The following is a 25,335-nucleotide window of genomic DNA, read 5'->3' as shown; positions in this document are numbered from 1 at the left end:
TTGAATATGGTCTTTGTTCAGTCTGAAATGAAGATTTTCTTTAATGTTTTGATTTGGCAGCAACCCTCAAATCAGTTATTTACATGGCTCCTCTTTGAACATAGTAAGATATCAGACAAAAAAGAAAGAGGGAATGTAAGGGAAAATAGAAAAGGAAATAATCTATCAATTCTTGAGTAAACATTGCTCAGAAAACAGTTTAAATCCCAGGATTCTCATTAAAAAGGCATTAATAACATGGAGGAATTCCAAAAAAGGTCAACAATAATGATAACAGGATTACAGGGCACTGTTTATGAAGAGAGATTAAGAGAATGCAATTTGTGCATTCTAAGATAAAAATGAACACTGGCAACATGGTATATCATGGAAGGAGGAATGCAGCAAGAAAACTGTAACAAAAACTGTGTAACAGCAACACAGGCTTCTGGTTGCAATACATGTTATTTTGTGAAAAATTACTTGAAATAAAAAGCGATGGTGAGTGGGAGTTGTGCATAGTAAAAAGTATCTGGAGTAGGTTCAGAATACTTTAACTGGAGAATCAGGAAGCTATTTTAAACATTGGCATAAATAATACAGATTGTAATTTAAAAGCAGAGCACAAAAAACCTCTCCTAAGGGAAGATACATAATGGCCTCTTTTGTATGCACAGTATTTCTTTCTGTGGAGGTGAAGTGGGCTGAAACCCACAGAAAACAGCCAGAAGGAGCAGAAAAATCACTACAGTAAATATAGAAATTGCAAAGCATGTTCTAGCTTGACCTTACACACATTTTAAAATAAATACTTAAGAGTGTGAATAGGATTGGTTTCTCCATTTTGGCTCATATTCTACTCTGGATTAGCAGGAGAGGAAAAAAACCAATGAAAAACCAAACCTGCTTGACCATACAAAAAGGTTTTTTCTAATACTAAAGATCACAGCTATTGCCATCTTCCATACCTCCTTCAAACCTGACCTCTAAACCCCTGGGTTCTTCTTATGCCAGGCCCTCAGCCGCCTCTTCCTGATGCAGGAGCACGTCCCCACAAGCCCCATGAGACCTTAATCTCTACCAAAAGGCATTTGAATCTAAAAGATGTATTGTCTGGCAGGGATCTCATCCTGTGCAGCATCCCAGGCATTCCCTGCAGAAGTCCCATATCCAAATCCCCTACTCACTCTGATTTGCAGTTAGAGCCGTGGCTCTCTCCTGGACCAAGTGCCAGGCTAAGCTCGAGGCTGCAGGCATCCTCAGGCGAGAATCTCCCTTTAACAGTGGCTGCCCCACTTTCTGTATGTCTGGAGCAGTATCAGGACGATTAATGGGACAGGGAGGGAGAGACAAAGGAGTTACGATGTGCCTGCTGGGAACTCGGCTTCAAACCACCAGTAAAAAAGTAACTAAATTAAAATGGAGCAGCTTCCCTGGGAGCAGACACCCTGCATCCCCTTAGCCTGCCCAGCAGTCCTGTATTAGGGCACTCCTCTTCTTTGTGCTAAAGCCCATCCCCAAAAAGAAACACAAGTCTAAAGATAAGTTTCTTTTTCCTTTAATGAACTAAGTAACAGGGACCTTCTCTAATTTATTCATTTATTTTTATTTTGTAACAAAGGAGTTATTATGTAACTGCAGAATATTTGTGTCCAAGACGCTGAATTGCAGGTGGCCTGTGCCACCAGCACACATCTGGGCAGGTCACTATGTAGGACAGGTAGGACTCAGGCTTTCACCTTTTACTTGCCAATTCCTCCTCTGCAACATGCTGGCTTCCTTTTCAGATCCTCCGTTTTTGCTGAGACATCTGGGCACTTGCTGCAGCCTACGAGTCTTCTGAACAAAAAGAGAGATATGCCTAGAGAGGCCACAGCCCAACCACTAATTGCCTATGTCTCTACTAAGCACCATCCAAAATAATTTTTCAAAAGGGGGTGGATTATAAAATTTGTGACACAGAATTAAAATATTGTTTTTCCATGCCACTTTAACAGGAAATGGTAGATTAATGGCAGTTAAATACTGTAAAACGCTTCAAAGTCAAATCATTACTTGTAGCTGTTATTTTGCTTATTCATGATGGAAATAAACATTTGGCTATTTGAACATGTTTTCCACATCAATTCAAGCAAATTTGTTCAAATTCAAAGTTTAAATTGACAATATATATGAATACAAACTAAAAAAGTAGTACTATGCTAATAATTTTAACCTACCTTTCTAAGCATCTTTTGCTGAAAATATTTGTATTCTTGTTATATTCCAGTATTATCTTTCAGAAGTTACTGAGTGCTTGTTTCACTTCAGTGCCATTTAGTTAGCTTATGCCCTAAAAATACTTTATTCCTGTGAATCCATAGTGCAAAATAAGATACAGAATCTCCCTGTGCAGTGCTAGGCAGCTTGGGCAGCAGTCCTCAGAAACAGAACAAACAGAGTGCCTAAGGTTATCAGGGATGAACAGAAGAGGAAGAAGAGAAGACCTATTTGAAGATCCATGCATGACCTTCAAGCACAAAATTTCTCCCACAACTGAATATCTAAGAATGACTTTCCTTTCCATTAAAAAAAAAACCAAAAAGAAAGAAAGAACTAAGGAGAACTAAAAGCCACAGAGACTGTGCCTGCCTTCAATAAAGGCTAACAGCAGAATTGTCAGAGATGTGATGAGAACATGGGAGATAGGGGTAGGATTCACCTGACTAAATGTGGATGTCTCCAATGTAGACACTCATGTCCAAGCCAACCTTGGTCCTATTTTTAGTCAACAGAAAGTCAGTCACCATAACCAGTGAATCCTGAAGTAAACGCTTAAACATTTGGCCAGAAAGACCATGCACCAGATTCACTGGTTTCATTTGTTCTACCTCCTTTAAAACACAATAGGACCCTAGTGCAGGAAGAGATAATTATCACTACATTAGAGATCGGGAATTGAGGTCAGATAAATTACAGGCCATCTCTGCTCTATTCAGCTTGGCTAAAGACCGTGAATTCACATCTTCCTCACCTCCAAAACAGTTCATGTAACCCCCAGAAGGGAAATGGCGGATTCAACTCTTAAAGCTGTTCCATGTCATTTGAGCAATGGGACCAGTCACTTGGACCAGTCAGCCCCCATCAACAGCCCACAGCTCCTGAAGGTTGTCTAAGGAGATATGTACATTCAAATTTCACCTCTTCTGAATCACAAAAGCCAAGATTTATGCCAGACAGAGAAGCTCCATTGGGATCTACTGGTTGCACCGTGTCTGTTGACCCAACTAGAAGGAAATATTCAAAACTGCCATGAGGACCCAGACATTCTTCAGTATGCTGGGGAGGTTGGGCTTTGCAAATGGCAGATCCCCAGCAGCACCTCCCCCACCGCCATCCCCCAGACCTCCCAGGCTGGCCACCTTCCAGACCTCACAGCACTGACTGCTACAGTCACCAAATCTCCACAGGGTAACACCCCTCTGGGCTCAACTCCAGGACAAAAGCTATGAGGACGGCATGGGCTTGAACTGAGACACAGCATCCTTGCTCCTGGAGGATGAGATATGCATGTGCCTCCCCTCAGAGCACAGCCTGGTCCTCTGGGACCTGTGAAACCAAGGCCTTAATAACTCCCTGTGCTGGCAGGTCAGGTAAGCAAATCTACACAGCACCATAGCAACAGACGTGAAATTAAAGCAGCTCCCACCAGTTAAACATGCAGGAGGGCTCAGTGCATACAGAAACATTTTTGTTTAGAAAAATCAGCAGTAGCTATTTTTTGTGGGCCCAAAATGAAAGGTGAAGAGAAGGAAGACAAGCAAAAGTAACTGAAGAAAAGGAATAGGATTGAAAACTGCAAGAATTGTATTTGTTAGGCTCTGTATTAGAAAAGATCTCAGGAACTTTAGTATCACAAATAAAATTATGAAATGCACATATAAGAAAGGGAGAACAGTGTGATTAAAACTGCACAGGAAATAAATGTTGCATTCATTGGATCTGAGTGTCAGAATGGTTACAGTGGCTGCTATCAGGTGTGAGACAGAAGTGAAGCGTATGAAGCATGTGCCTACATCTGAGAAAGATGACACATGCTCAAGTGCTTCCTCTCTTTTTATTGGTAAGGTGCTGTTTTAAAAAACAGATCAAAAGCCTTCCAGAAGCACAAGTAATTGACCATTGTGTATCTGCTCTTTGCCAAATACCAAGCTGCTTAGAGATCTAATGCTCAAATATAAAGCTCTTCTCATCTGGTTTAAATTACTCGGGGAACCTGGGCTTTTGCTCTTCCTCTTTTCACTTGCAAGCTTCTCTGCACCCCTCAGAGAATCTATGCTTTACAATAAACATGTTCAGATAAAGAGATTCATTATTATTAATTCAAATACTTTAAGGGGAAAACCTATAATTGGTCACAGGCAAGATGTTCCATCATTTTCTATCAACTCACTTCATTTGGTCCATCTTCAGAACATTTTTTTGTTCCATGACCATTTATTTAATGTACACTGAACCTGGTGTATCTCATTTCCTAATTTCAGCATTCTTATGCATGTGACACCAGTCACATATTTAAGTAATTGAATATTCCTAGAAATGGAATTTCCCATCTTCACTAGTCAAGTAAGGTTATGACTGGTTGCAGCATGGGAACATGGGGTACACTGACTAAATACTGCACTTGTAACTGGATTAAATGTTCCATGACATATCCTTGTTCTTAATTATCCCTCCCACAGAAAAGGGGCAGTCTTGGAATGTGGGTTATGAAGTACTGCTATATAAGTCACAGCAGAAAGAGAGACATCAGTCTTCTCATCACTCTCACTTTCGTGAGATTCTGCTTTTAAAATGAAGAATGCCAATATATTTTAGGGATCAGTCAAGCCAGTTTGCTATCTCCAAATATGGGGTTTCCATTTTCTGCTCTTTTTTAGTTTTGGGTTTTTTTAAACAATCAAACAGTATGACTGTGTCAGAATACATAGTACACCACTGGCATTTTTAAAATGGTTTCAACATAATAAGTACTGGCTAGTAGCTATAAAGAACCATAAATTTCTTTGCATGCCATAGGAACTGTTCAAGTTAGCACATTCTGTAATGTGATTTTTGTATTCTGTACTGTTGTTGCTGAACAACAAGGACAACAGTTCTATTATTTTTCCCACTGCTTGCAGAAATTTGGTACAGAGAATGAACAAAAGTCATGAAAATACCAGATACAATATTCTTGGATAAATGCACCAGTAAAACACATCTTTTTAATATTTTATCAGACTTACCAAGGTAAAGTCCTACTTTTGTATCCTTTTGCAATCAGAAAGAAGTTCTTGAGAGTGAAGTTTATTTCCAGAATTACCTCTAAGACAATCCTCTTGCAGAACTTACACACAAACTCATCTGTTTTTCAAGTGAAGCACATACATACATATATATCAGAGCCAGACACTGTTATTCCTTCCCACACTATCATACTGAAATGAGGGAGTGAGTTAACGAAAGAGCTGTAAAATGATACAGCCAGATGTCAGGAATATAACCTAAATCAGAGCCTTTTTGTTTTGTTTTTAAAATAACTGAAGTGACTGCCTTTAGAATACAGACACATGTAGAAATAGAGTGGCAATATGGATAAACTTATCTTCTAATTTTATACTACAGATTAAGTAGTCACTACTCTTAGCTTTAACAGAGGACCTCCAGAAATAAGTTCCTGGACATTTAGTGTCCTGGGAATCTAATCCTCACACACCAGACACTAAACAAAATTTAAAAAATCAAGAAGAGCATTGCATTTTAACAGCTAGATATTTATAATAGATAATCTGCAGCTAACACCTGCATTTTCTCTCTGATATGTTTGGCTTATTTAAGATCTAAGCTTAATATTCCCAATCATCCACGGTAATTTCCCTTGCCTCCTTTTTGATCACTATCAGCTCCAACACTGAATAAAAAAGCACCTGCACCTACTAAATACTAACAACCAGATAAAGCCAATACATTCTGCTTCACCTCTAAAAATCCTAATAGCTCTAAAGCTTTCAAAGATTAATCCGTTCAGACTGGGATATCCTGCCACAAAGCTCATTCATTCATGACTTAATATATTCACTAGGAAAAAGTAGGAAAGATCATTCTGACAACACATGTGGAGTACAACGCTACTTACTTTGCCTTGAAGTAAAATGGCATTTTAAATTAAATAGTGATTCTTAAAAGTTACTTTTTAAATATATTTTCATTTTTATAAACTTACACAGCCAAGAAAGGGTAGGAAAAGCACAAATTGTGCCTTTCAGATCTGGGTGATTCACTATTTAAAGGAAAAAAAGTCTAGCAACACAGGATTACAGAATCGCTGGGAGGTGAAAGGAACCTTTTGAGACCACCTAGTCCAACACCCTGCTCAAGGAAGAGTAGATGAAACAGGCTACCCAGGACCCTATCCAATTGAGTTGGAGACTCCACAACTTCTCTAGGCAATCTGTGCCAGTGTGTGATCACTGTCACAGTACAAAAACTGTTTTCTTGTGTTCAGATTTGATTTCATGTTTTTCAATCTCTGCTCATTGCTTATGGTCCAACAAATGTAGATGCTCTATGTGGTGAAAGCCTCTGAGATTTTCCCACTGGTTGGAACAGAACAAAGTTTTAATGCCTAAACTCTCAATGGTGATCACCCTTCATGAAAAGTAATACATAGCTGTTCGACAGCACTGTAATCCAAAATGTTGCTATTTTAGCCAGATGCAGTAATAGACGGACAGATGTTTTATTAGCAGTGAAAAAAAATAACTTTTTTTGCATAATCTGCTGCTACCTGGAATGGTTATTACTGAACCAAGCTGTGAATGACTGACATCCAGTCCTTACAAGGTTTGGGAGCTGACCTTAACTGTGGCTCAGTTAGGTCTCCTTTCGTGCAGTGGTGCTTACACCTCTACTCTGCAGGGTCCTGAAGGGGTGATAGGGTTTGGAACAGCCTTAATGCTTTTTCTTAAGTCTTAATCATTTCATGTGAAATTTCAGAAGTTCCATGGGCTCTAAGAAACAGCTCCAACAGTAATCTCAGCACATTCAAAACTGTCCCAAGTGTACCTATAACATCAAAAGCAAGAAAGACCAGACCTTTGTCAGAAATGCTGAACACAGGCAGCTGATCAGGTGCCCTTCTCAAATTCTCGCGCTCACAGAGATTTAAACACAACTCTGTGTTAGTTTAAACATGCAAGGCTTTTAAAAGTTATTGACACAACTACCACTACAGTTTCTCTTCTTCATCCATGTCTTTGAAATCAGTACTTTGCAGCTTGCAGATCCAGACTTTGACTCCTTTCATTAAGTATTGTAATGGAAGTCAAAAAAGACGAGAAAGACTGGTAAAGGAAGCAAAACAGTTCTTGCTGTTCTCAACAGGATGTGGACACGAGCTGCAGGAATTCAAGATGGATCCTTGCAGGAGGACTACACCAAGAATGTGAATATATAGAAGTGTTCATGCTCCTGTTTATACAATTACAAAAACTGTAGGATTCGGCACAGCATTTTGATACAAAACTAAGACTAATGTCAAATAAGTATTTTTGTGCCTTCTTGCAAGGGCATTTTCTGCAACACATTTTGCATTTCTTTTAATATTATATAGGTGAATCACATGCAAAAGAAACAACTTTTAAAATCCAGAAATTTAAAGGCTTGTAACTTTCTCCTGGAGTGGATGTTATATATCATCCTTAATGTTCCTGGCCTGTCCCTCCTTCCCTGGGAAAGCAGGAACCGTTTTAAGCCAAATTCACATCTGCAGTGCTGTGATTTGGATTTAGTGCACAACAAAAACAATTATCAACCCTCTCAAATCTATAATTTCTCCATGATTATAAATATCTTAGAGGTTTAGCAAGATGCATTCCAGGATTATGTATGGTTCTCTATGCAAACAACATAAATTACGAATGATATCCCAATCTAGCTTGTTAATACTTCAAGAAGTAAGATGACTTAGATCCATATAACAAGACCTTAGGCTGATAGAGAAAAAGAAAAGACCTTGTGTATTTTGAAGTCATAAAAGAAAGATGAAGTGATGAAACTAGAACAGCAGAAAAATATCAGAGCTTGGGAACAGCTTAAAAACATCTCAGGGTTCATTCTCAGTGCTATCCCATTCTGACATTTCCTGAGTTATCTAAATATTTATATATGTATTTCTTCTGACATTCAGCATGTTCCAAGAAAACACTCCTGGAAATGGATAGATTTTCAGCAAAATGATAGACATTTTGAAAGTGCACACTGATTGATGTACTTGCCTACAAAAATGTAGTCTAGGACATGGCAAAAGATAGTGGAAGTCTAGATTTTTGTCTCTCATGTGTGACTTATGCTATGTGGTCATTATCACAAGACATTTCAGATAAGTATGAAATAATCTCCATAAATCAAGAGAGGATTTTGGTAAAGAGAAAATTATGCACAATTCCCTTTATGTATGACAACGTGTATAACACATTGTTGTTATTGTCCTCCTGTATCCCATCTCCCTTCTACTAGTTCACTGTTACTCCTTGCGTTTTGCTACAGGGTGATGCCTCCTCTTTCACAAGGGCTAGATCTTTCCAAGTCACTAGAAATTCATGCCAGAGAAGGTCATGGGGAAAAGACTGGATTCACCTGAAGCCAAAAGATAGCAATGGAAGAGAATCACATTAACCTCTGTGGCCGTCACTGAGGAAAATGAACCCTGGCTGTCCCCTGTCATGCTTTCCATTTCTGAAATGTTCCTCACTTGTGTCAGCTCTCACACTGACTATGACATGATTTTGAAAAACTTTCCACAAAAAAAAGTGTGAGATATTTGGCAGGAGGAACTTAGAAGTACCCTGTAAATTGAACCCAGTTGCTGCTCTGAGAGTTTTAATAGATTTCAGGATCGACACACTTGAAATCTAGAGACAAGTTTTGCAATCTTAGAGATCAATGCAGAGGTACTGATGGGTATATAGTGGCCCACTTACAAGAATATGTAAATACCTAAATTAAGTCTGTTCAAAGATTTGAAATAATGCATTCAATAATATGACTTCTGACTATTACTGCAAAAGGCTAATAATTTGAAGTTTTAAGGCAATTCAAAGATTTGAAATAATGCATTCAATAATATGACTTCTGACTATTACTGCAAAAGGCTAATAATTTGAAGTTTTAAGGCAATTTAAGTGTAAAATTGAAAACAAATAATTTATTGAAAAAGTTGCATAACTCTTTTCCTTGTGTATAGGATTCTCCAGTAGAAACAAACTTTCGCAATTCATTATCCACATTTTGCTAAGCCACGTTCATATTCACAAACAAAACTGTTGTGGTAGCCATGGCTGCAGATTTGACTGTCTTACAACACATTCACTGCATTCTGCCTGCATTAGATTCCTTGATTTTAATGGAACAGAAAACAAACCTTGAAAAAAATATTATCTATCATTCATTATGCACATCAGTAGGAGACTGGGAACACTCAAGTAACATGGTGCTATGAAATGAGCTGAAGAACTTGCAGGGATAGCGGTAAATCAGAATGACCAATCCAGTGAAGAGATTTTGCAATAGATTCTCTACTGTTTCTGGATTAAACATGGTACTGGTAAATCTGAGCTGGTTTTTCATGAAAGTATATAAATTGCTTCCAGAGGTGAAATGACTCGAAACAATATAACCAGGAGGTACCTGAGCCGATAAACCATGTCAGTTCTGCAGCTGGCTCTGTACAGGGCCAGATCTGTCTCCATGATTAATTAAATAACAGCACAAATATCCTGACCATTTGTAATCAAGAGCTGCCTGCACATGAATCACAAAAATATTTTATATCTACTCATTAAAATTACAGCAACCAATGGCACAGCAGGGTATTTAGTCTTGGATGTGTGACAAGCAGGTGCTGATGTAGCTGGTGGTCTGAGGTGGCCCATTAGCCCAAGGCACAGGGAAACACACTCATGATTCAGCCAGTGCAGTATTGGGGCCAAAAACGCCTGAATCCCACATACAGACTGCCCATCCTCTTGCCTTGGTCTGACATGTTGTATCTCCAGAGCTATCACAGCCTGGCAAACTAAACTTTAGGCAGGATCCAACAATAAATCTAAGACTGTCACAAGACTTTTATTTCAGATTAAGAGTCATTTATCTTTGGGAAGTGAAATATGTGTGCAATTACTATGAAACATGGTAAAATCCATTTCAGTTATTTGACATCACCATTAAGCCTCATAAAAGAAAGTGAAGATGTCAATTAATTATATTTCCATGAAAAAGACAATACCAATAGTGTTTTCACATTTTGCAGGTGGCTCCATAGCAAGAACCCAACTATTTTTTTTATTTGCTATCAGCATTAGTGGTATCACAGGCAGCACAATGCCATGTATGTAGACATCTGTAAATGTACCAGTCAATTAGAAAGTGTAATTAAGGAAATGAAAGGAATTATACTCACCGGGCTTTACAAGGCTTGTCTTTGTGTCCTTCTTATATCGAGCCAGCTGTATGTTCCCTTCACTCATTGACCCTGGACTGAATTTCTTCCTGGAGAAATCTCCATCGCTACCAGTGCAAAAACTGATTGGACTTTTTCCAGCATCAGGAGGAGTCTTAACTGGAGATACTGACTGGCTACTAGGACAGCCAGTGTCATCTGAAGAGAAAAGGGAAAACATCAACATTTTTAACTAATAAGTACATTAAAGTTAGCAGAATAAAAGGGAGTGTTTGAACTACAACTCTTTACAGTAAGTGATACACACAACCTTGCCTCTGAAACCTGGTGAGAAGCTACTTGTTTCACCTATTTTGTGAAGAAGACTTGAATAACTTATGGCAGACTAACAGGGCAAGTATTTGTTTTGCTAAGTCTGACAAAATACAAAATCAGGGGCTACCTAATGAAAATTCATATCTAAGATTAATTCCTTTAGCTAGGTTAGGGAACATTATAGCATGAAAATACATGAGACACAAAAATGCACTGGGTAGTGCATGCTGGATGCAGGGCAAGTATGGGCCACATGCTCTCCTTCAAGAAGTGTTCCCCTATCTGAACAACAGACACAAAAGAACAACCTACAGCCCATATGCAAAAGTCAGGAATTTCATTTAACTGGAATTAATAAGGGTTCCTCAAAATTGTCTTTCCTTTAAAAGCAACTGTGAACACAGAACTCTTCCATTCTTGACCAAGTGTCTGTGTGGTACCTAGTTCTGAAGAGAGTGGGTTATACACAGGCTGCTTTTGTTTAAAGCTGAATTCCTCTGAGGGCACACCAACGCTCCAGGGCATCAGCAGCTACCTAGGGAACAGACCCGAGTTCCTGACCTCTGGGGAAACAAACACTCCAGCTCTTAAAAATTGAATGCAAAGTAAAAAGCCTGATTCTAAATGAAATCCACACATCAAACCCCTGCTTCATCTAATCACATCCCCTGTAATCTGGAGTAATCGCGGTTCCTCTAAAAGTCATGGTGGTTAAGTGATACACAACAAAACCAAACATACTACTCTGACTCTCCTGGAAAAATGTAAATACTTGCTCTTTCCCAGGACAAAATGAAAGCTGTCATCTAAATTATGCAATTGCAATCTTCTCCTGGTGCATTATCTTTACCTAACATGAAACCCAAAGAAGTACCTGCAACTGAGCCAAGTAATTTGCATGACCATATTGCACTTACCACTTCCACCCTTTTCATAATTTAGGTCAAGCTTCATCTTGCACTGAGTTTTGCATGGGCAGATTGATTTAAAATTCAATGTATGACTGCGCATTTATGAGGCGGTCCCATATCTATCTAATACCTCCCTGCCCACCTCCCCTCTGCAGGAAAGAGCAGCTTTTGCTACTGTTAACTACTGCTCCCTCAATACAGTAGAAAAACCTCATCCTTCCATGTGATCCAATTTTCCTTCATGACTGGCCAGTTATTCTACCCCCACCCATCTGTTTCAATGTTCTGCTTCCCATTTCTCCATGTCCTGCCTCCAGTCCTGAGCAAGGCGCACATGGGTGCTGACCCTCCAAAGCAGAGCTTGTAGGAGCAGCCAGCACCCTGAGGTGCTGCATCCCAGGTCTCTGCCAAGTGTCAGGCATGATGCCAAGCCATGGGGCAACCCAGCCTACTGCCAGAATCATTTCCCAAGGCACAAAGGACAGTAAGAATGCAAAGCACCTAATACAGCTTAATCATATTTAATTCTTTCAAATCATCACAATTAAGCCAACAAGCATCTCCTTTTGCCATCTTGCTGCTGCCTTCTGCAACTCAGAATATGTCCCTAGCAAAATAACAGGAAATAGAAGACTGCTAATGAAGTTTTCAGCCCATCCTCACATTCGTCCTGACTGGATTGCCGCCCAAAGGATTTTAGTTTACTTTTTATCCTTTCCAGTCCCATAAACATCACAATATAATTCAATACAGAGAAAAGAGAAGGTGACAATTTCCTCACAGATAGGCACCCATTTCCTTTTCTCCAGGGTTCAGAATCTCTTCTGCAGGCAGACTGAATGCTACCTACAGGGCAGTCGATCAGCATTGCTGAGTGAGCTTCTGAATTGCATTTAACAGCTTCTTTAGCTATGTCCAAAGCATCCTCACTTTAGAAGCATTTAAGCAGCTTCTTTAGCTATCTCCAAAGCATCCTCTCTTTAGAAGCACACAAATATTTGTAATCAAATATACTCAGAAATTAGTGACAGTTTGTGCAGTTTATTTTTAATTTTGACTTTTCCATTCAGATGTTTCTTGTGTTAAAACAAAAAAACCAAACAAAAAAACCCCTGCAACAAACTATTTACTTCATCTCTCCACCAATAAATTTACTGTGATACCTGCACATGTTCTGCAGACCTCACAGATACGTTTTATATGGGAGATTTTATATACAAGTAACTTCCAAAGCTATAGAGATGCTACCTGGAAGAACCGCAGGGGCTGATAAAACTTTAAACAATGAAAGAAATAACAGTGTTAAGAACTGAGACATTAAAAAACCCAAATGTGTAAAACTAACTGAAATAATGAAATAAGGTAGCTAAAGAATGAATACAAAAATAGCATAAAAATATTTTATTTTCCACCTGCTGACATTGCCTCTGATATCATACTGGTGACACTGTGCCATCAGATTATGTCATATCTACATATCCTTGTTTTACCCTTAATAACTTCAGCTCAGCTTTCATTTCAATGGGGCACTTTTTAAAGTAACAAATGAGCCTGGCACAAAGAAGAACAGCTCTTCTTTATTCGTATCCCTCGTGACCTTTAGATACACCAAGAACCAGGTGAGCACTCCCACTCCAGCTGCAGTAAATGAATGGTTTTGTTGTACTCCCTCTCCTCTGATCACTTGTTATTTTTTATGTAATGTACATCTTCTACTCCTTCTACTTTGTATTAGCCAGAAACATGAACAAAATTATAAATTTTCTGAAACTAGGGCAAGCTGCAGGGAAACATTTTTGTACGTCAGCCTTTTGAATAATCCAAATGTTTACTACAACAGAAAAGAAGAGCTGCCTACGAAATGCTGGTGCTCACCAACAAAGGCAAGCAAAGCTCTGCTGAACACTGGGGAGATCCACCTCCCACCTGACCCATAACTCACTGTCCTGGCACAAGGAAAAGTCCTGGTGAACAGTGAGGTGCTCTCCAGCTGTTCACATACCTGCACATATCTCTGTCCTTCCCTGCTTCCTTCCTGTCCTCCTATCAAAGCCTTAACAAGTATTTATTTGTATTTAATGCTGTAGGTGAACTCTCCCCCACAGGAGAGCAGCAGACTTCCCTGTAGACCCTGACAGCACATCAAGCTGATTCCCCTCCATCTCACAGCCAGCTTGACATCTGCCCTGCTCACTGCTGCAGTGAGCACCTCTGCTCCTCATCTGTACACAGAACGATGCAACTGCGGCACTGTGGGCTCAGTATTTCCAGCAGACCTGTAGGTTCCTCTAAAACCCTGCTGACAACTCTGATGGAAGGAGGTGAAGACCTCCACCTGCCTGCAAAAGGGACAAGATAAGGAGTCTTTCTCCAAAAATAGGGTAACAGGAGCATATGAGCCCACAATGGGATTCACTTTGTGCTGAAGATACGATATATTTCTAATTTTCAGCAAGGTCAGCTAAGGATTTAGTCCTGTAACTTGGCAGGAGTTTTGCCCCAGTAAGGATTTCAGGTCCAGACTTCTCAGGACTACAGGTAAACCTGATTTACCTTCTCAGGCACATGAGCATCAGGAAGACAAAGGAGAGAAAATTGGCAAATAGTGTTGTGAAAGCCTGTACTTCTGATCTTGCCTGAATTATTTACTTGCACAAGAAGGAAAATGACATAAATTTATAACGTACAACTTTCATTGCTTTCTTTCATGGTGTCTTTTTTCCCCAGTGGCTCCTAAGAGCGTTCTGGGAGTAGGCTTTTTCTTTGAACATCAGCTGGATTTCATCACTGAAGTTCTGTGTCCAAGCCCTCTCCCAGATCAGACACGCCTGCCAAGTTTCAAAGCCAAGCATGGGATAGTGTCTCCTCGCACAAACAATCAGGAAAGTTGCTCAGAACACTCTGACATTTGCATGCACTGACTAACTTTTAAATAGCAAAGTCAAAATATAAACAACGGAGTGAAAGATAATACTATTAACAGCTGACAAATATATTGTTCTTATAGACTTTTAGGCTATATGTTTTGACTTGATGATTTTCTCTGATTTTCTGGGCACAGAGACTTTAGAAGGTTCACTGGAAAATCCTTAGAACATTCTTAAGAAAATTACTGCCTTTTCCTAAAGGCTTCAAGAAACACTGAATATATAACCTCCTTATATAACACATCCAAATAATTAATGATGCTCTCACTGAGGAAGCGCTGACTTCTTTCTGCTTTCACTCTTAGCTGCCAGATCTAGTTAGGCACTCCTGGGAGACTGAACTCTCCAGTTTCTACCTGATCCCTATTCCACTGCCCAACTTTCATTTCCTTCTAGGGTTCTCTTGACCAATGTTCAGGCTGTACATACTCTGAATTTCCACCAAGAAATGTGGATTCCAGAATTAAACATGTGACTCTAATGAAATTTTAAATATTCAGCGTACCAAGACAAAACCAATTTCCTGGTGGTTCCCTTTCCATTCATCCCAGGATCTGTTAGTTGGGGTAGCCACAGCTCTGCCATGATGGTGCACTGTAAGCTGGCTTTTGACAGTGAGGGTACCACCATGGGTATTTCAGAATTTTTCAGGGTAATCTCCCAGCCTGCTTGTCTGCCTCACATTTTTTGACCCCCTACAAATGCTTTGGTCTTCTTTTCATGATTGGTCTTGTACCCCAGAGGTGTTTTATGCAACAATAGAAGTTGCTGACGGACACCAAAGCTTTCACCTGTAAGGCTCTTTCTGTATTAAACAGAAAGAAAGAGGCTCCCCTGGAGAGTGAGTCATAAGGACAGACTAATTCTGAGTCACTGCCTGGAGGATCTCTCCTCTCTCCATGGACTAGCCCAACCACTGCTCTGACTTGGGCAGCTGAACCAGTGAGGGCTCACTGCCCAGGCAGAAAACAGTGCTAATGGAAGACTCACAGCGTCCTTCTGTAATAACTGGGAAATGCAGTAAAAGTAGCAGATGAAACATAACAGTATAAAATTAGTAGTACACGAAGAAAGACAGAGGTAGAAGCACATTAACTTCCACACCATGAGGGTCTCAACAGGCATAAATCTAACCTCATCACAACACAGAATGGCCCTCTGGAGGCACCCTCATGTGCCCAGCAACCAGCACAGCTTGAGGTAAGAACTGTGAATATTCTCCTCAGCTCCTGATTGTACTAAAACTTTTCAGTTTTACTGAAGCAATTCCAATGGGTGATTTCATGTACTCTATAAGGTTAATCATTTGTTACTAACAATTTGTCACCTGCAAAATGACACAGACTGTTGTAAAAAATACTCAATAACTTCACTAAAAGTAGGGCCCTAAAAATGCTACTAGATTTGGTCATTCTGATCAGTTCTAAACTCATTTCATAGTTAAGAAACTTATTTTTAAAACCTGTTTGGCTTGGTATTTAAGAAAATGTCTTAGAATATCATGTTCTTCTGAGGCAAGTGTCTTACCAGAAGTCAAACACACCAAAGAAGGGCAGAAGGGCAACCAAAACTATAGCCCTGTCAGGAAAAGAGAGGAGGCCTACTTATACAAAATGTTACTAAGCAAATTAATTCCACATTTAATCTCAGTGTCTCTGCAGGCAGAACTGGAATTAACTATGCTCCATTTTGCTTGTGAACAAAGGCAGTCTAGCAGCTCCACCACTCCCTGAGGTCACCTACAGAGGCTGTGCAAACTCTTGTCCTTGAAGGGTTTCTAGTCTCAGAGTCTCAGCTCTCACAAAGCCTTGGTTGCTGTGACTTAGTGCTGGAAACAGGCCAGCTTCAAAAGGGAGGTTGGATGAAATCGTCTCCAGAGATCCCTACAACCTACATGTTTTTTCTCTACATTTGTAAGATATTCCGCCCTGTTATTCCTTGTTTGTCTTTCAAGCTGGAACTATTGATTTTAATGTTCTAGTCATAAAATCTAACCCAGTAGTCAAGTAAGTAAAATCAAGACTAAACATCTTTGATTTCTTCTGGTGGTAGCTGAGGTTCCCATCATTGACATACAGGCAACTTTCACATCTGTTACTCAGCAGCCCCTTTGACCTTTCTTCTGTCACACCCACAGGCTGACCACTAATGGTCATTGCTGAAAATTTAGCATGAGAGCTGCTCACTGAATTTGGTAAGCGGTCCTCTCTGCTCAATCACAGCATGGCAGGAATGCTGACAGGCTAAGATAATGTAGAAGAGGGGAGAGGAAGGTGAAAAAAGAACAGACCGGCCTGCTCCTACAGCTTGGACATCTTTTACAATGCAGGATTGCCCATAAACATGTCCTTAAAGGTATCTGCTCTCGACATCTAACTGTACAAAAGCTAAGTCATACTGAAGTAGCAAATTATAATTGACTTCAGCAGTAAATCTACTAATATTCCTTCTATTTGAACATTTCCTTAACAGGAGGGCTGATATGAGTTCTGTGAAACCATGTGAAAAAAAGGACTCTATAATTGTTGCTTTCTGGCCCTGTCATTACGTTTATAGCCCCGCTAATGGTATTAGCATTATGAAACAGAAGCATAAGGGCTTACCAGTAAAAATATCAATAAAAATAGTACTGTTACTAGGAGAGCACTGTGGTTGGGAATAGAACAGCTCCTTGTCACAGATAACATTTGGACAAGGGGTTTACGATGAAAAAGGATGAAAAATCTTTTTAAAATTTTTATAGAAAAGGTTTAAGTAAAGGTAAGGTCAGGAAAGAGTCTAAAAAAGAGAAAAAGTAGAGTCTTTTCTATTTGATATGGAGTTTTTTAAGCACTTCAGTAGACCTTACTAACCTTTCCTGAGGACAATAGCCAGAAGCGGAACCACTGCTCCTACCCTTAGTGGGAAAGCATTGACTACATCCAGTATAAGAAGTACTACCCATTTAGTATTAACATTATGTGAAATATATATATATATAGATGAGTTTCTGTGTGTGTGTTTTAATGTGTTTTATTCCATTATGCAGCAAAGGAAGAAATTATAAATATTCTTTCCAATTTTGAAGCCATCATTTTTGAAAATAAAAATTTTCAACAGACCACATAAAAATTTGTACTTGGTCCTCAAATGTTGCAACACTTTATACTCCTTTGTTCCCATACAGCTCTGCCTCCATGGCTGACAACAGCTTATGACTGTGACCCTCACAGCTTCAATATCATCTCATAAGGTTGCACTGTCCACCTTCTAATGGAAGGAAACTGCCTATATTCTATCCATTGTTGGATTATGCATATTTTTTCTTAAACTGTCCTCAAGCCAAGATTGTCACTCAGCATCACCATAGAACCCACTCACTGTAACTGGTGATTCATACATCTCAAAACACTGTTCAAAAATTTCAAGGATATATATTAACCCTATAAATGCAGGGTTAAAAAATGTCATGTTGAATTCTCTTAAAACATCAAGACTCTCTTTTAGCACAAAACAAATCAAAGACTTCTGATTAAAGTTTCACTCCTCCTACAAGTTGTGATTTTCTTCAGTATGCGTGACATCATTCAACTCAATAGAAAGTTCTATGAAAAGCACTGCAAAAAAAGTATTAGATTACATATTTGTGGTGAAGAAAATACACAATATTATTTAGAATTCAGCCTGTAGTACACAGCAAGCTATGACAAACAGGGTAGTAGGAAGGGTGAGGTGTAGTAGAAAGGGTGACTATTCTCAGGACACCATCCAAAATGTGCCAGAGTGAACAGGAACTGTTCTACTGACATCGGAAGGCTCTGGCTCAGGTTTTAAAGGTTCACAGTACTGACAGATGCATTAAAAGGTGATAACAAACATTCAAAAGGTCAAATATTTTGGCTTCCAGATGTTGTTCTGTGGCAAGAGGGACAAAAGGATTGTTACTTAGTAAGAGAGAATAAATAGTGATGTTGAAAAAGAAGTAGGGAAATGCAAAAAACTGAGGAACGAGCAGGCTTTGCTCTTTAGTACCTAGACACTTTTCTCATTTCCATGTTTGGAACAGATCTCTGTGCCATGGAAACAGAACTGGCAGCTCAAAATGTAAAGCAATAATAAATTATTGCGTGTAAGCCGACCCAGCAGGAAATTCTCTAGGGAAGCAGCAGTGAGAAAAGGAAGCATGTCACCAGTGTCACCCTCATGCTAAATGTCCATATGTGCATTTTTGAAAGCAGACTTAGTTTCAACATTTTTGTGAATTAATATCACAGTAGTCACTGAACTGCCTTACAGAGTGCAGCAAACAAGCATGCTGGAGAAGACCTCCAGAAGTCTGAAAAAAAAGCAAATGGACTGTGGAAAAGCATAGCATAAAGGACTGCAGGAAAGAGAAGTTAACTTGCAGTATCACATACTTGAGAACTTTTAAGCATGTCTCTTTGAATCAATAACTCAGACTAAAAATCAAAGGAACTATTTAGGAAAAATACTTCCTCTGATAACCAGAAACATGGCAAATGGAGAACTCACTACTTCCATAATAATACATACACACATACACACAAATAATAGGAGAAATTATTTTCAGTCATTTATACTAACTCCCTGGCCTCAAACTGTTGACTTGTTAAAATACTAAAAATTTGTTTTCCTGTATCTATTTCTATTCAGGAATACATATTTAAGTACACATACTTTAATAGTGTAGCCTCCAAGGCTAGTTGGTTTACAATGCAACCTCCTTCAATGCTCTAACAAAGAAATGATTTACTGGAGTGCAAGAAAGTACAACTTTTTCTTCAGCAACACCTGTTGAAACCCTATTCTTCTTGTCTGTGGCTATCAATATGGGTTCAACATACACATGGACTTCAATAAGCCTGTCTAAAGCCTACATGCTCTTTTTGACATCCTGTGAACTCAGCCCCAGCATGGATCAATAGCAGAGCCAATTGGCAAATTATCTCTGAGTTTGAGGGGACTGTGCACAGGAGCAAGTCAGCAGGGAATGGCAACACTATGATTCCTGCTGCAGCACCCAAACCCCCTGGCTTACAGTGCAGCCATTGTACAGATGCACATTTATTGTGTCACACATGCAAAGGACAAGATTTTAAAAAAATGGTTACACCAGGAAAGAATGAGTTATGAAATAAGGATTGAACAAGAATAAGCATTGAACTAAATCTTGAAATTTTAAAGAAAAAGCAAAAAACAAGCTTCAGCTCTTACTTTTGAAGACTGTGTTGGAGAGTCACAAACATTGAAGTACAGAAATGCTACTGGTTTTCAATAGCCTGTAGGGTTATTCAGTCTAGGTAAAAAGACGATTTACAGGTAAGCCCAAGAAAAGAGGAACTGTTTGCTATGGGCATAAAACAAGTCCTCTGGCTCAAAAATTCTTTTGCTGAAGGAATTCTTATGCTGAAAATGCATAAGTGCTTCCTGAAAATCTCCATCTCAGTCACCAAAGCTTCACTGCAGAAATTCAGGTGACTGGCTTCTGAGAAAAGGCTGAAGGAGAGCTTGGGCATTGTTATAAAGGTAGCACATAACAAATCTTCTTCATAAAGAGGAATTTAAAAGCTGAGTTATTCAGAAACCGATAGTAGAAACAAAATATATCACAGACTAAATTCCTTTTAAAAAGAAAAGCTAAACACACTTACTGAGCTTAGCATGTCCAGGCTGACTTTGAATCAATAAGCAACTGGTTTGGTATCAAATGGATATGTACACCAAAATCAAGGATAATGCCTTGGCCAAAGTTTCACATTTCTTACAAGGCAAACACCGTAACTGGAATGACCAAAGGCCCAGCAGCTGCTCTGCCATGGACCCATCAGCAGATGGCTTGTTTGGGTGCTTTAAATTGTGTTCTCTGCCCGACTGACAAGGTAAGAGCACGCAGCCACTTTGAAGCCAAGTGCAACTTATGAGAAAAACACGCGTGACACGGGCAAATGCTCAGTAGCATTTGAGTCAGACAAAGCTGCTGGGAGAGTGCTTTTTCATCGTTTGACATCATATGAGTCCTGTGGCTGACATCCAAGCCATAGAAGAGAAGTGCTCCCATATCAAATGACAGCCAGGACCCCAGATGCTCTAAGATTTTAAGGAAGGATTGTGCACGGTGAATACTGATACAAAGGCTTAGCTTACCTACACAACATCCAGACAGCATCCATGTTCACTTGGCAGAAACAAAGAATATTAAAAACATATTTCAGGAATACCACAGAGAAGACTAACAGTCTCACCGTGCTTCATATGGACTTACAAAGCAAAGCTGACATAAAGTCAACTACAAATAATTGACCAACATGGTCAAGTGAGTCTCTGATCCGGTTAAACAAGACAAAGAGGGAGCTGATCATGCAAATTTAAAACCTATCACAGCCAGAACTAACAAGTTCTTCAAAAGGAACTAAGCATTACGAAAACTGTCTCTTTTCTGTTGCCAAGAGGTATTTTTGCTGTTGCCGCCATGCTTGCAGCATTGCCATGGTTCCTAAAATAACATTAATAATACCTAGAGGATCCCCCTACTCCCATTTAGAAAGAGAGAACTCTAAGCCTTCACTTATGAATTGGGACCAATGTAAGCAGACAGGGAAAATGGACAACACCAGAAGCTCTATGGAATCAAGCAGAAAACATATATTTAATGGATGAAGAGAAAAAATATAATTTCTACTGGGGCAAAAAGAAATCTACTGATATAACTACTTGGTGTCAATAATAATGGAAGAAAGGTAGAGAACAACTTGAAAAGAGAAGGGTAAAGAGGAAAGGAATTATTCCAGGGATCAATTCATACTATCTGCTGCTTATCAAGAACATTTTGGAGTTTAACGCTCCAAAGAAGCTACAAAACAGACATTTATCCAAATGCTCATGAACTTTTTCATACTGCTACATTATTGCTCATATGATACATCTGGTCCTCTCTTCGACTGTATGACTTGCTAATTTTAAATACCATTTCTGCACATGCCACTTCTCAATTAAGATGAAGCACTAGGACAGGCAGGGTAGAACCTGAGGCCCCTCCACTCACCTCTCCATAAGGCTCTTTGCCATCTCCTCCCCAGAAACAGGAACCAGCAGCCACCTCCTGCTGCTGGTGAATTTCAATCTAAATTAGACATACTATGATAAAGAAGGATCATAAGTGGAAGATAGGGAAGAGATGTCAGAAAATGAGGAAATCAAGTTAGTGACTGTTGTCATACCTGCATCACAGTGAAAATTCCATCAAATCTAACAACTGACAGGCTCTGACATGGAAAGTAGTGCCTTGGCTGATCCTTGGCTGCAGAAGGTCTGAAGACTCACAGCACTATCAAACTGTGTAAGCAGCTTTAGAAGCACAAAGTTATCAGCATGGGGAAAAAAATCAAACTAAATCAATGCAACATTCATGGAATAATAAAAATTGAATAAAAGAAATAAAAGAGATGAGCAGTTGTGCTTGAGATGCAGGTAAAGAGACCAGCACTGTATTCTCCAATACGTCTGTGAAAGGTGCCCTAAAACTGTCAAGCCATGAGATCAGACACACCCAGACTAATACAACATGCTGCTGGGACTCAAGACAGCTTATATAGTGCAGTGGGACAGCAAGGGTATATGACTCTGGCAGCTACACGTTGAGTAGATCTGAAGAACATGGTACAAACCCAAAAGATGAAAAAAATGTGAATAATCAAGATGAAAGGCTTGTCAACACACAGGGAAAAAAATGGATGAAAAGCAGCCATTTGGGAGAGATCATAAAAAATAATGTATTTCTAGAAAGCTTCAAAAGATTTTATTTCTTTGGAACAGGCAAAAAGGGCTTTTCAAGTAGGTAAGGTGAAGGGATTAAAAAAGCATGGGAAAAAGACTTCAGCATTCTTATAATTCTATGATGTTTGTTTAACACACTGCATTGTTCATTAAACAATAACCAAATAGATCATTCCACTGAGACTGAATTGCAAAATCTGGCAAAGCTAGACTCAAACATGGATATTGTGTTTCTCATCTAGGAAAACTTGTACGCTCTGTTCAATACACTGTTTTTTGCTAAAGGAATTTAAAAAATTATAATAATCTGATCCACTATAGTGAAGACCAAGACAAATATGAGCCTTTTGGTCTGTTCCCAGGAAAATCTCTGGTAAATTAAATACTTTATGAATAAAAAAAAAAAAGGAACATGCTCTGATATTAACTATTACAAAAGTACTTCTTATTATTCAGATTTTTACTTAGAGGTCTTTACAACCTAAATCTTTCTATGATTCTGTGATTTTCTAAGGTCATCGAGTCCAACCATTAACCAAGCACTTCCAAGTCCACCACTAAAAATGTTATGATCTCCAAAATATGACTATTGAAAACAAATTTTTGACACCCAAATACCTTTAAAATTACCATATGTATATACAGTCCGAGGTGTTCATGATGTGACTCTCAATTTTGTTGTCCGTGTGCATAATGTCGTACATGGTGAAGAGTTTCACTGAATTAAAAAATCACTCACCACTAGTAGGCATCTGAGTCTTTTACTGCTAGTTGAGGCACTTAAATTGTGCTAAACTCCGCAAAGGGCAAATATTTAACATTAAAAAATCTAGTTTTAAGTTGTTTCTCACTTAATGAGATGTACTTATTTTGAAGAGCAAATGACACTTTGGTGGTCTAGATTTGGAGAGTAATAATTTACTTCTGATCTATCACCCAGCCATTGCCCTCTCTGTGGAGAATCCATCATGCCCAACTCTTGTCTGGCAACACACTTAGGAGAAGCCTAAATTCTAAAATAAACAAAACTCAATTCAATATGACAGCGAAAACTTCAGCATATCCTGTTCTGATTCATGGAGGTCATCGTCACAAAACCAAAAGGAATTGCAGTCTGACACCCTTAAAAGCAACTCCTCTGTTCTACAGACTCTTGACTTAAGGGCTTTTCAAAATGCCTCAAATCCATGCTCCAGTTTTTAAGGCACATCTCTCTCTTTAAAGCAACTCTTTTGCCGCAATAAAACCGTCAACTTTTTTAGCAGCAGATAGCAGAACTCGAAATGGAAACATCTGGTGTCGCTTACGGACATATATTAAAAGAACAGATACTAGATTTCCCTGGAAAAATCAATAGTTGCTCTTCTTCATCTGCAAAGCGGGCTGCTCATCACGGCTCGATACGAGCCCGACACACAGAGTCTGCGTCTGGGATTTTACAGCGAACCCTCGGGGGTCGGCGCGGTGGGCACACCGTGTCCCCCGGGGACACCGCGTCAGGGGCGTCTCTCTGCGGTACCTGAGCAGAAGCTGTTGCTGCTGATGGTCCTGCCGGAGCGGCCGGAGGAACTGGGCGGGTTGAATTCCCGGCTTTCCTCTTCCGAAAAGGGCGATTCGGAAGCTGGGGATACCTTCTGCTGCGGCCGGAGGACCAGGCGGGGGATGCGGCTGCGGGACACCTCCCTTTCCAGCTGCGTCTTCTGCTCCTGCTCGGGAAGGGACACCCCGGCGTCAGGGACCTCTCGGATGTGCCCTCCTCTTTCCATCATCGAGGCAGGGGCAGGCAAATCCCGGCCCCCCCCGCCCCCAGGGCGGGGCGCAAGACGAAATCTGCCTGCCCCTGCCCCTGCCTCTCCTCGCTCCCCTCCGCGAGCGGAGCCCCGTCCCTCCGCGGCTCCTCACCTTGCCGCTCTCCCGCAGGGGCCCCATCGCTCCTCAGTCACGGCGTGGCCGGGAACAGGCACCTGCATGGACGAGAGGGATGCGCTGAGCCGGCTCTGCTTTGCTTTGCTGCCGCTGCGCGCTGGGGGTGGCGCGCCCGCCCGGCCCCCGCCGCTCCCCGCCCCGACACGTGTGCCGCCGCCGCAGCGCCCGCGCCGCCGCCGCTCCGCCGCCCCAAGGGCGCCGGGCAGGTGCGGGATGGGGCGGGATGGGCGCGTCCCCCCGCCCGGGGCGGCAGCCGCATCCCCTCGGCACCGCTGTCGGTGGGATGCCCCGGAGGGGACCCCGCTGCCCGCCCGCCGCCTGCCCTCCGCCAGCCCCTGCTGCCGGGCCGGGCCGGGCCGCGAAAGGCAGAAAGGAACGTAAACATACAGAAATGAGGGCAGGCCGAGTGCGGTCTGTGTGTGCCGTTAAGGTACCAAAGCAGATGCGTAACAGAGGGCAGATGTTACCAGTACAAATACGATGGATGTTATATAAGTAGCAAAATGCGTCGTCAGATTTTCCCTGCTCCTTATTCGTAGAATCACAGAATGTTAAAGGGTTGGAAGGAACCTTAAAGCTCATCTAGTGCCAATGCCCCTGCCACTAGACCAGGTTTTTCAGGTCCTTGCACACTGCCAGGGTTGGGGCATCCACAACCTCCCCAGACAACCTGTTCCAGTGTCTCACCACTCTCACAGTAAAGAATTACTTCCTAAAGTTAAGAATTTCTTCCTATTGTTATTCAATAGGAACATGTAGAAAGAGAAAAACTTACTTGCTTCTCAAACATAAAAATGTACTTGATTCTCAGATAACACATGGCACAGTATATTTAATGATAGTATTTTCTCTCTCACCTTCCATTGAAGTAGTTGTCATGACCCTCCTATTGATTAATGCACATGTAACCTTGTTCATCTGCTCCCCAGAGCATGCATTAGCAGGGCTGCAATCTGGCCTGTATGCATATGCACACAGTGGTTGAATAGGACTGCTTTTCCACAAAAAGAATGATGAAATTCTT

At 40.4% G+C, this 25,335-nt stretch overlaps 1 protein-coding gene across 3 annotated transcripts in view; it reads right to left on the bottom strand.

Annotated features, from left to right (window-relative positions):
* Nucleotides 1–24,722, bottom strand: part of SYBU (syntabulin) — a 39,758-nt gene extending 15,036 nt beyond the window's left edge. Inside the window, exons 1-4 of one of the 3 annotated variants that reach the window (XM_018077455.2) lie at nt 24,699–24,722; nt 24,288–24,349; nt 23,905–24,091; nt 10,460–10,657 (exon numbers count right to left, since the gene is read on the bottom strand). In XM_018077455.2, coding sequence (XP_017932944.1) covers nt 10,460–10,657; nt 23,905–24,091; nt 24,288–24,314 — 412 coding nt within the window. In that variant the 5' untranslated portion in view covers nt 24,315–24,349; nt 24,699–24,722. Of the gene's footprint in view, nt 1–10,459; nt 10,658–23,904; nt 24,092–24,287; nt 24,413–24,698 lie in introns of those variants that run through there. The other 2 variants (XM_018077449.2, XM_025895468.2) reach the window with 2 other exon arrangements.
* Nucleotides 24,723–25,335: the final 613 nt, after the last annotated feature.

Source organism: Manacus vitellinus, unplaced genomic scaffold (genome assembly GCF_001715985.3).
Source record: "Manacus vitellinus isolate BGI_N305 unplaced genomic scaffold, ASM171598v3 scaffold_1_pilon, whole genome shotgun sequence".
Lineage (NCBI taxonomy): Eukaryota > Metazoa > Chordata > Aves > Passeriformes > Pipridae > Manacus > Manacus vitellinus.
This window is presented reverse-complemented; position numbering and strand designations above follow the sequence as displayed.